The sequence below is a fragment of the Alosa sapidissima genome, chromosome 6 (genome assembly GCF_018492685.1).
Source record: "Alosa sapidissima isolate fAloSap1 chromosome 6, fAloSap1.pri, whole genome shotgun sequence".
In the NCBI taxonomy this organism is placed as follows: Eukaryota; Metazoa; Chordata; class Actinopteri; order Clupeiformes; family Clupeidae; genus Alosa; species Alosa sapidissima.
Window position 1 is genome coordinate 13403582 of NC_055962.1, and position 12217 is coordinate 13415798.

A 12217-nucleotide genomic window follows, 5' to 3' on the forward strand; every position below is an offset into this window, starting at 1 on the left:
GCAAGGCACTTAGACACACAGACTTCTCGAAATGAGTCTATGTTACTCAAATCAATGAGGCTGTGAGCATGTTGAGTAATGCAAATGTAGATAAGAATCATATACTGTTTCACTTGAGGTCAAATTAATTACTTTTCACATCTTTATTGTTCATTCTAAATTCCTGATATGGGTGCTAGAGCACTTGAAATAAGGAGGTGCTTCTACTAAGATGAATCCCCACAGAGATGATTTCCGTGCCGATAACAACACCTTCAGTGGAATATGTAATGTGCTGCTCTTAAACTGCGTTTTGAAGTTCATCTGAGGCATCAATAGCCTGGATACCAGTACTGTAGGGAAAATAAATTGAGCAGAAGTACGTAGACAGGCGGAGCCAGGCTTAGGCATCAACTCTTGAGAGGGCTACATCTTACTAGTCTTGCAACGTCGATCAGACATGGATGTACACTGCTGTAAGGACAAAGCTCTTTTATGTGCTTTCACATGAATGGGTTTTGGCTTATAGTGATGATCTCTTCTCTCGCTTTGATATGAAAACGTACTCTCCCTATTGCACTCAGAAGTTTGAATCATATCCAAAGAACTCTCCTTGTTGTATAATTTGCCATCAGATGACATAACAGATACAGTAGATAGATAGATAGATAGATAGATAGATAGACAAATAGATACTTTATTCCTCCCAAGGGAAATTGTACACTGTAAAAAATTGCTGTAATTTTACAGTAAAATCTTACTGGAAATTACTGTATATTTAACTTTACAGTAAAATGATGTAATGTGCAATGCATTATGGGTTATCATACAGTTTACAGTCCAGCATTGCAAATTTACAATAAGACCAACGAGATTCCACAACATTTTCCCGTAATTTCCTGATTTGTCAGGCTTTGTTGGCTATATGAAAACGAATTGTAGGCCTAACCAGAATGTGTAGCCTATTTATGTATTGCTTTATTTTAATCATATTAAAACCACTATTTTGCCTGTTAATTTACCCCATGCATATTTAGCTTCAGTTTTTTTTTCTTTGCAGTGGTGTTTGGTGTAGGTGTAGCTTGTGACATATCAGGAGGAGGCTGGATGAAGAAATGGGTAGATCAGCCTAACGCAAACTGCATACAGGAAGCTCCAAAAGATATAGTGATGTTGTCTTTTTTAGTTTTGAATTGTAATACAAATGATTTGTAATGCATTTTTGCATTTTAAACTTCTGCTGATAATGAGTGAAAGAGTGCTTAGGGCTTTCTGCAATCAAATGCACTGCGCCGAGGTCGTCTTGACAACCTCATACATTGTTGCAAATTGAGCAGAAACCACAACCACTTTCCCACGGTAAGACTAACAGAAGACACTACGAACACGTTGTGGGTAGAAGAGGAAGACACTACAGCGGTTCACAAAGAGATGTATTAGTAAGTACATTTTCATGACCACAGCCATAAAAAACTTTTCAAACGTTTGCAGTAGTGGGCTATATCCTCGAAAACACAAAATCTGTTCAAATAAAGTGCCAGCTTGTAGGTTGAATGACGATAAATTCTAAATTCTTGATGGCGCTAAATTCTAGTTGTCTTTGCTGCTAGCTAGCATGGGAAAGCCACGCACTCATGGTATATGTAAAAAAAAAACAACAAATATTAACATATTAGTAAAACTGTCAGCATTTCAGTGTTTTAAATCTTTAATTGCGGGTTTCGAACTGAAGCATTCGGTTGTTAGCCAAGGTTTGTGAAATGATAGGCTAGCTAGCACTTCTAACATATTAGGCTAGCATTACATATGATCTAACGTTAACGTTAGTGCCTTTCTAACACAACCGTTTGTTTCTGTTATTTTGCAGATTAACGTTAAATGGTTCGGTTCATCCTGAAACAAGCCGTGACAACCTTCCGTTCGTCCTGAAACAAGGTATGTTTCTTTGTAAGTTTTGTCAGCATGAGTTTAACAGCATACTGGGGTTTTGTAGACATACAAAGCAACATAAAAATACCCCAAACCAATCATTTACTTGTGGAGTTCCTGATTGTACACGGTCTTTCAGGAAATTTAGCGCTTGCAAGTCTCATATATACAGAGACCACAGGGACTATCATAGGATTACTAATGTTAGAGGTTTACAATTTAATTTATCAGACTCTATCACTTGCCACATTGAAGGTTGTCAGTCAGAGTTCCAAGACCTAAAAGGTCTCATTTCACATCTGAAGGGGCATATACAAGAGGGTAGAACAATTGGTTGTCCTTTTAGAGAATGTAGCAAAACATTCCATGTGAAATCCACATTTGCTTCTCATATATCTAGAACACATAAGAACACTTCAGCCGATCAACTTGTTACACTAGGGCCAGCCTTAGGTAGTGACCACACAGGTGAGACTAGTAGTCAGTCGTTTGACATTCACAATGATGGTGAAGAAAGCGAGTCAGGTGGGCAGCAGGATATATTTGATGTTGATGAAACACTCTACCTTAAAAATCTGGCACTGTTTTATTTGAAGCTTCAGGCTAAGCTGTTATTACCAGCTTCTGTAATTCAAACAATTTTTGAAGAATTCCAGGATGTTCATGATGTTGAACAATGCCATATGTTTGGAATATTAACTGAGAAGTTGACCTCGCTAGGCATGTCAGAAAGCACGATCAAACCAGTAATTGAAGAACTTAAAACAGAAAGTCTGCTAACACGCTTTAACTGCCTTTTCAAAACAGATCAACGGCGTAAGACCATCTTTAAAAACAGTTTCCAATATGTTGAACCATTACGAGTATATCTAGGTTTAACTGATGCAGGAAAAGTAGCCTATGCCCAATATGTTCCAATACAAGAAACACTTCTTGCTCTCTTTAAAAATGAGTCTATGAAGCAACAGTATGATGAAGTGCGTAATCGTGTGACTAATGGTGGTGTTATGCAGGACATTTGGGATGGAGAGGTTGTGTCCAAACACTTTTTATTCCAGTCTGACAGGTCATCTTTAGCTTTAATACTCTATCAAGATTCATTTGAGGTGGTGAATCCACTGGGATCAGGGAAAAAAAAGCACAAGGTGCTAGCTGTGTACCTAACCCTGGGTAATATTTCGCCATGGTACAGATCAAATATTGATCATATGCAGCTTGTTCTTTTGTGTAGAGAACAGGACTTCAAGACATTTGGACAGGAGTTAGTCTTCAGTCCTTTGATAAAGGATCTGAACAACTTGGAAGATAATGGCATTGTGAAAGATGGCAGTGTTCTTAGAGGTGGTCTGTGTGCCATAGCTGGAGACAATCTGGGCTCTCATAACATTGGAGGCTTTGTAGAAAATTTCAGTCGAAGTGAATATTTTTGTCGGTTCTGTGATATTAGCAGAAATGAATTTGAATCAAACCCTTTGTCAACTGCTACCTCCAGAACTGTTGAGAATTATCAAGAAACTCTGCAAAACTTTCAAAACAGAGAAAGAACTGACAAGAACAATGAAAAGGGTATCAAATATGATTCAATTTTTAATCAGCTTCAGTACTTTCATGTGTGTCTGCCTGGATTGCCGCCTTGCTTGGGTCATGATCTCTTTGAGGGTGTTGTTTCCTTTGATATGGCATTGTTGATTAATCAGTTAGTGGTTCAGGAAAAACATTTTACCCATTTAGAGTTAAACAGGGCAATTGATCACTTGCAGTTTCTTGGTAATGACGCTAATGATAAGCCACCAGAAATAAATTCAGGCAATGAAAAATTATCCGGACATGCTGTCCAGAACTGGTGCCTTTTAAGAGTGCTACCTTTGCTAGTGGGGAACAAATTACAGAGCCTGGCCGAGAGTAAGATATGGCATCTGGTTCTGCTCCTTCGAAAAATTGTTGCATACATATGTGCTCCTGCTATAACTGCAGATCAGGTGGCATATTTGCAAATTCTAATCGAAGAGTACATTTCTGACAGAGCTGAATCCTTTCCTCAGAAGCCCTTGAGACCAAAACACCACTACCTGTGCCATTATCCAGAGCTGATCTTGAAGTTTGGGCCACTAATACGTCTTTGGACCTTGAGGTTTGAGAGTAAACACACTTATTTTAAACAGTGTGCTCGAAAATTGCATAATTTCAAGAATTTGTGTTCCACCTTAGCAGAAAGGCATCAGCTTCTGCAAGCCTACTTGAGTGCAGGCAACATCTTTCCTCCTTTGATTCGCAATGACAAAGGAGATGAATTTCATTCGAATGATTACAACTCAGAAATTGTAACTGCAGTATCTCAATTCAATTTTTCTCCCAATAACACTTGTGCTACGAATGATGTCACCTTCAAAGGCACTAAGTACAGAAAGGGACTCCATGTGATCATTGGAAAGGAAGAGGATGTATTGCTTGTTGGGGAAATCAAACTGATTCTGATTCACACTCAGTCTGAAGTTTACTTTGTTGTAAAGAAATATCAGACACATCTGGAAGTTAATTTGGGTGTATATTCAGTGCATGACTTAGAACAGGGCTCCCACTTTGTTTGTCTTAGATATGAAGAACTGCTTGATTATTATCCCTTGCCAGTCTATAAAGTGAATGATATGTCAGTGCTCATCCTTCACCACTCTTTCCCTTCTTTATAGAGCCATGACTCAAGAAATAAAGGAGGCAATCCTGCAGGTATTACCTACATTAGCAGAGGATACCCTGTCTTTGCTGCTGACCAGACTTAACAGCATTGGCGTGGACCGCAAGTCGGATTTGCAATATGTGAAGGAGGAGGATCTGTCAGAACATCTTCGACCTATAGAATCGCGAAAACTGCTAAACAAATGGAGCACCGATGGTATTGTACTTTGCTTTGTTCTTATATTAGGAAATCACTCATATCTTGTTTACTATTGTAAAAAGTTTATTTTCAGCTAGGCCATAAGATGTATAGTTACATCCCCTGAGTGTGACAAGAAAAGAAAAAAACATAGTTCATTTAATTTTGACACCACAGTCTCTTGTTGTGTTACAATGCACTGTACTTCAGCTTTGCCCAGAGCTCTGTGGAATTGCCACAGCACTGCATAGGGAGAAAAGTGATGACATAGGGGCAGTCTCAGAAGTTTTTAGTTGTTTGTTGAGGTTGTATGGGTTCCATATTGTACATATGAATGTGAAAGTTGATTTATGTCTGTTTTTAAAATGCATATCTGACTTTCCAGGGCAGCTGAGGTGTGCTGAAAATTTACAAAGTGACAATTCACAATCAGACTCCACACGTAGTCCATGCAGACTGGATTCATCCTCCTCATCCTTCTCATCCAGCCCAACCAGCACAAATAGCAGCACCAGCACAGTCGACATAGACTCTTGGCCAGACTGTTTTAAAGTTCCTTGGGGCAAAATGCCTCATGCCATATCAATGGCTGTGCATTCACAAAAGCGCCCAGCTCCAAGAGACCGAAGAGAAATGGTCCGGATCATAGTAGATGAAATGAGGGTGATTGAAGCCAATCCTTCTAGATCTGATTGCTTTTCTGTTGCTAAGAAAATAGTTAGACAGTATCCCAAGAGCTTTGCCGATGTCTTGAAAGATGGCACTAAAATTGGAAGTGGATATGCTTCCCTTGTCAATCAGATTAAATCCAGGGTTGAACACCTGAATAGGGACAATGTTACAGCAAGACGCCGGAGAGGAAAAACACTGCCAAGCTCATCCACCACCAAGAGCACCAAAGGACCATCAGATCAATATGGGTGTATCAGTTGGCAGCCTGAGTGTCCTACTGGGGAAACTGAAGACAGCCTTAAGGGGAAAAAAGAACAAATGCAAGAGATGTTTTCAAGAGAAGGTCCAGTGGGGGGAGAGAGAGGATGTGTCGACCAGCTAATGCATGTTACATACTACCTGCAACGTAAGTCTATCAACGCAAGTCCACCTCACACAATTGCTGAGCTTAGAAAAGATTGGCCATATCTCTTCACTCAGAAAGGCCTCTACAGTCACTTTCAGCATCTTACAGACATACCCATCCTGGAAAAAATGGAGGGAGCAATTGCAGAAAAGGGAAAGATGATCCTCCAGTTTTATCGCCAAAAGCCAACAAACTCGGAGGTGAAGCAGGTCCTGTCCATGTTTGAGGCCAGTGGGTCTACCATAGTTGGACCTTGTGTTATCCTGTGCTTAATGGCACACTTCAAAGAGAACCCAGATGGACTACTGTTACAAGTTGATGTAAGTATACAATATTTCACTATATCTGTCTATGTATGTGTCTAGTTTGTCTATAATCAGTTGTGTAATGTTTTGTTTTGCTATTCTTCTGTTTCAGGAAACAGCCACTCCTGCAGACGTGGAGAGATTGCCTTTACCAGATGCTCCCAGATTAGTTATTCAAGGTAAGTGTTCCAATTTAGCTTTTTGGTAGTGGTAAAAAATTGAAAAGGGCAACATAAGACCATAATAAAACTTAAGAGGAAATGTATTATGTATGATATTTGTCCTTTGCTGGGTGTTTAATGTGGCAGATGTCAATTTTGTTTGTAGTCTGCAGTCCGAAAAAGACCCATAAATGAATCGGTGTGCCCAAACCTTTGACTGGTAGTGTGTGTGTGTGTGTGTGTGTGTGTGTGTGTGTGTGATTGTGTGTGTGTGTGAACATTTCTTATGTTCTTGGTTTCATTTCAGGGAACAAATTTGTTTCCAACAAATGGATGCTAACCATCGAAAAACAAGTGGTGATGACTCCACATTCAAGCTTCACTGCAGGCCTGGCCACTTTGTTTGCAACCTTATATACCTTCAATTTGGAGTACCAAGAGGAGGCTTCATGTGTCCTTGAATTCATCCAAAGGTATTATAATATGAAAAATATGATGACACAGCTTCTTGAGTGATAGCCTAGTGTTTGTTTTAAAGTCTTTTCTTAGAATTTTAATTAGGCCATGAGCTACGGGGCCTTACAATCACCCCCTCACCTCCCAAGGGAACCAACTTTTTTTTTGAAGGTCTGACCATGCTAAACATGAATTTGAATGTTAACATTGAACATTTTGGATTGAACTACCTGTTTCAGCCCCATGAATAGATTTACATTGAAAATCAATCTATTTTAATACATTGTTAATACATTAGAAGAACATCACTGTCCATGGCATAGAGGAAGGAGTGACATCTGTCTTTGCATGTTTAGTCACAAGATAGATATGTAAATAATAGAGACCAAAATGTATAAGCTTCTCACCAGAGTCACCAGGCAAATCAAGTAGAAAGACTATTTTGGTCTCTATTGTTTTGGGAAAAGCCAATTAAACCACTCGAACTATACATTTTCTGAAAGCTTATGCCCTCTACACGTGATGAAACATGCAAAGACAGATGTCACACCTTCCCCTATGTCAATGTCATGGACTGTCATGTTCCTATAATGCATTTCCAATGTAAATCTATTCATGGGGCTGAAACAGGTACTGCAACCGAAAATGTTCAATAATAAAGGAGAATTCCGGTGTGATATTGACCTAAAGTGTGTTGAAACATGATACCAAGTGTGAACGTATGTCTCATAGCTCATCTCGGCTTGTCCCCTGCACTCCGAAATCAGGGGACAAGTGCAGGGGACAAGCCGAGATGAGCTATGAGACATACGTTCAGTCGGTATCATGTTTCAACACACTTTAGTATCACACCAGAATTCTCCTTTAACATTCAAATTCATGTTCAGCATAGTAAGGCCCCGTAGCTTGCGGCCTACATGTGCTGTGTATGTGAGTAAATACCATCTGGATCTGGAGACTGCTCACCACTCCATCATTCATCTTTTAGTATATCTTATCTACTTGTCCAACCCTCTCAACACCACTCTTCCCCCCTCTCTCCCCCTCCCCCTTTTTTTTGAAGGTGCTTTGTGGGAATCAACCCAGACACCGGCTCCAAGGCTTCAAGTGGAAAGAAAAAACGTCACACAATCAATGTAAAAGTCTGCACTCTTTTACGCAAGCTCATGGACTTTGACTGGCTTGGTTTTTAGGCACTCTCTCATTTTCTAAATGTTTTTTCCAGGCGTTTATTGCTTTTGGTAACATTCATCTTGTTTTAAAAATCCACTCATGGACTTTGACTGGCTTGGTTTTTAGGCACTCACAATGTTTTTCCAATGTTCAATTTTCAGATGTTTATTGCTTTTGCTAACATTCAGCATTCTTGTTTTAAAAATCCACATAATGTTTTGTCATTGTAAGTGACCAACCCCAGAATGTTTGTCCGGTTTGTGGTGTATTGGCTGCGCTAAAAGCCCTATTGGCGGCAGGAAAAACAATGAGAAAATTTGGTACAACATAGACCGAATTAGTGGCCCGCCAGATAAAGCTAGGACACTTTCCTTAAGTTTCACTCAAAGTGCCCCATCAGGTTAGCGTTAGCTACCGGGCCATTATTTCGGTCTATGTTGTCCCAAATAATAGTGAAATTATGCTGAGTGAGTTGAATGAATGGCATTCTTTTGCTACATTCAAAATAAAGTTGGAAGTTTAACTCTGAACCTTCTCAGTCATCATTATGGATTAGCCTAACTCCAAGGGATTAGTTTAGTTGAAAAGCATTTAATGAGAAACAAGATTAGGCATGTTAGCATTCATTTTACAGTACTTTTAGCATGCAGTTTTTTACAGTAACTTACAATAAAGTATTGTAAAGCAAATTTAGTCACAGGTTGTTGCTGTAAATAATAAACAGTATTATACATTATTTATTCAGTTAGATGCTGTAAAATAACGTCAATAAATCGCAACACAACTACAGTATTATACATTATTTATTCAGTTAAACACTGTAAAATAACGTCAATAAATCGCAACACAACTACAGTAAGGTACTGTTTTTATTTTACAGTAATGTATTGTAATTCAGTATTACTGGACATTACTGTAATTCTACAGGTATTAGCTGGCAACTTTATTGCCAGTAATTTACCGTAAATTTCACAAAAATTTTTTTACAGTGTAGGATAAAGGGATGAAATTTGAAACAGGGATGGCTGTGCAAGGGTTTTTGTTTTATTAACATGCAAGACTCGTCTGTAGAGGTACTCGTGGTTTCTGGTCTTTGTTCTGGTCTTTGTCCTTGTAATGAAAATGAAGAACTCTTGTGCTTGTGCTTGTGTTTGATATGCTGTGCAGTAAATCTGATCAAGAGCCAGTACACATACGGTAACATCATTTATTCATTATGATTCTCTACATGGATAAGGAATGGATGACCATGATGTGCCAAGCAATTTCAAGGGATTTCATCTAATATGGTGAAAAATGTAATTACTCATGCCATTTCATTTCATGCCAGTAAAAGTTGCTTTAAAAAGTTTGGACAGGGACATGTTTACCACTGTGTTGCTTCATCTCCTATTTTCACAATCTGTAAACATTTGGGAACTAAGGAGTTGCTGAAGTTTTGAGAATTAAAAGTTATTCCGTTTTTGCCCAATATTGAATTTCAGCTGCTTGATAGTTTGAGGTCTTTGTAGTAGTGTTTTTTTTTGTTTCATGATGTACCCAATGCAGACATGCCATTGTATGCACTGGATTCTTCTATGGAGCCATAGCCTAGTGTTGTAATACATGCCAATGTTTTCTCTGAAAAAGACATTGTCTCGAAGACAGCATATGTTGCACAGGTTCAAAACCTGTCAACATCATTCAGCATTAACTGTGCCTTTCCAGATGTGCATGCTGCCATAGGCTAATGCTCCCCACACTTTAGGTCAATATCACACCGAACTTCTCCTTTAATATGTAGCGGTAAAAAAACACCCAATCTGGCAATGCCAGCCACCAGTGTCACGCCGCTGCATGCGTCATCAAAACAAAAAGCAGCATGTAGGCGACAAAGCAGCAAGGAGGCGTCGTATGATCATTTAAACAAGTTTTATGACAAGGTCGGTGAGAATGGGAAAAATCTTACATTTTTTGTGCAAACTTTGCCCGCCGGCTTTTTAAAAAGAAAATTTGCACTCGGACTGAAGCACTCGGCTAGCCTTTCAAGGTATGTGCAAGCCAATAAAAAATCAAGACAGATCCTCGACCCATATCCCATTAACTGCGTTCTATTGGGCTGTGGCAATAATTTTGAAAAATAATAGCTCACAGCAACATATGGAAAAAATAACTATGAAGTAGTTAATTTTTGGAACTGTGAACTTGGTTCAAAAAATTGAATTATGATCTATGAACTTAACTAGTTAATTTTAAAATTTGTGAACTGAACTTTGAACTAGTTAATGTAGAAAGTGAACTTTCCCAACACTGGGAACTAATTCCACCAACGAGGAATTCCTGAGAAAAAGAGTCTTGACTGTGACCTGTTAGCATTAAAAAATATGCAACACAGCAGACGCTCATCAGAGGACTGCAGTGGGGGGGAAGTAGCCTAAAGCTAAATCATGGAATTAAAATAGCTAAGTGCCGATCCAGTACGTGAGTGATCTTGAATTTACTATAGCAAGCCAATAAAGAGTAACTAACAGATGAGTTATGTATGTCCTCTTTGGCTGATTAAAGACCAGATTTGCTGCTGCATTTAGAATCATTCGTACTAGTCTCATTACACTTCATATGTAGGAACGTCTAGCCAGTTCAGTTCAGTCCACGGCTAGTTCAGTGCTGTCTACCCACTCACACTCTCCCATACAAATATGCAATCATAAGTTTTTGTCCCTAACCCTCCCACATTCATTCAGGGGTTGTAAGCATCCATTTAACCCACTAGTCAGTCTACCCCCACAAGGAAGGCGAGGCATCAGCCTTTGTTTTCACAATGAATTACTAAGTGTGTGGCATCACCATTTACTCCAAACTTCATGATGGTGTGTGTGTGTGTGTGCATTGTATGTTTATGTTTACACATAACAAAGAGGAAATATATTCAATACATGAGCACTTAATGTCCCATTACATGTTGGGCTATTTTCTTTAGAAATCTATCAGTCTATTGAGCTGGAGTGTGTGTGCACTGTAAAATCCAATAAGTAAACCTTACTTAAAAAAACCATGGAAACCGATTGCCTTGAAAAATCAGACTAAAGTGGACTAGGATTCTAAAACTGAGCTTACAAGCAATTCCTTAGTGTAGTGTATTAACACTACAGCAAATTCCTCTTTAACCTACCTAGGTATTGCAAGTGAAATGTACTTTAGTTTTCATTCATAAAACTCATGTTCTGAAGTTGAGGTAACTAATCAACCAATTCCTCATATCTGGAATATGTAGTAACAGTTACTTGAACAGCAAGTTAATCTTACTTGGTGAAACCATGGAAACCGATTGCCTTCAATTTAGCAAGTAAATATTACTCATATACACAAGTTTGAATAAAAATAGGCTCTATTCTAAAATAATGACATTTACAACTGCATCAGGTACAAATACGGCTTTGAATTATTTATTATTCTTGTAAAAACAACAAAATTGTGTTTTAATAAAAAAAAAAAAAACATCTTAAAATGTCTTAAATGGCACAATTTAGCTGTAGCAACAACCTACATCTTCCTTTTTTTCTCCTTGAACATTTTATAAAAATCTTTTTTAAAAGGCCTGAAACTAAAATATACACACTTTAAGTATCTCAGTAGCCTGTACCAAATAAAAATCAACACAGTAGTCTAACGTAAATTAACACAATACATGAAAAATACTGTCTTCTTAAAGGGATATCCCACCATTTGGAGAATTACTCATTTTCCACCGCTCCTTGAGTTAAACAATTGATTTTTACCTTTCTCCAGTTCATCCAGCCGTTCTCTGAGACTGGCGATACCACTTTTAGCTCCAGCCTAGCATAGATCATTGAATCGAATTAGTCCATTAGCATCTCGGCTGCTAGCATCACGTTTAAAAGTGACTAAGATTCCCGGTAATTTTCCTATTTAAAACTTGTCTCCTTTCAAGTAAGAAAGTGTAATAAGACCAATGGAAGACCAATTTCTAGGCTGATTTGACATGGAACTATACTCTCATTCAGGCGTAATAATCCAGTCACTAACCGATTCGTCTGCTGCAGCTCAACTTTGTTGCTGGAAGTTAGCCTACAGGGACTATTTTCAGGTGCTTCATGATATCATTGTGCTGCTGTGCCCATGGTGTTCCTTGATTATTACGCTGGAATGAGGGTATAGTTCCATGTCAAATCAGCCTAGAAAATCGCCACGTTTAATTTTCCGTTGGTCTTATTACACTTTCTAACTTGAAAGGAGACAAGTTTTAAATAGGAAAATTCCTGGA

The 12217-nt window shown here is 38.5% G+C and overlaps 1 protein-coding gene across 3 annotated transcripts; it reads left to right on the forward strand.

The window, feature by feature from the left end:
• The first annotated feature begins 1107 nt into the window (after nucleotides 1-1107).
• On the forward strand, nucleotides 1108-8483 carry LOC121712172. 3 transcript variants are annotated; one of them, XM_042096266.1, is made up of 7 exons: nucleotides 1108-1418; nucleotides 1847-1914; nucleotides 4596-4798; nucleotides 5166-6178; nucleotides 6276-6342; nucleotides 6632-6797; nucleotides 7844-8483. In XM_042096266.1, exons 3-7 carry the CDS (start codon nucleotides 4600-4602, stop codon nucleotides 7971-7973), a joined length of 1575 nt encoding a protein of 524 aa, XP_041952200.1. In that variant the 5' UTR covers nucleotides 1108-1418; nucleotides 1847-1914; nucleotides 4596-4599; the 3' UTR covers nucleotides 7974-8483. The 3 variants fall into 3 exon arrangements, with proteins under 3 accessions (XP_041952200.1, XP_041952201.1, XP_041952199.1); XM_042096267.1 differs by lacking the exons at nucleotides 1108-1418; nucleotides 1847-1914 and having other exon boundaries at nucleotides 1945-4798; nucleotides 5166-5858; nucleotides 5967-6178; XM_042096265.1 differs by lacking the exons at nucleotides 1108-1418; nucleotides 1847-1914 and having other exon boundaries at nucleotides 1945-4798.
• The last annotated feature ends 3734 nt before the right edge of the window (nucleotides 8484-12217 follow it).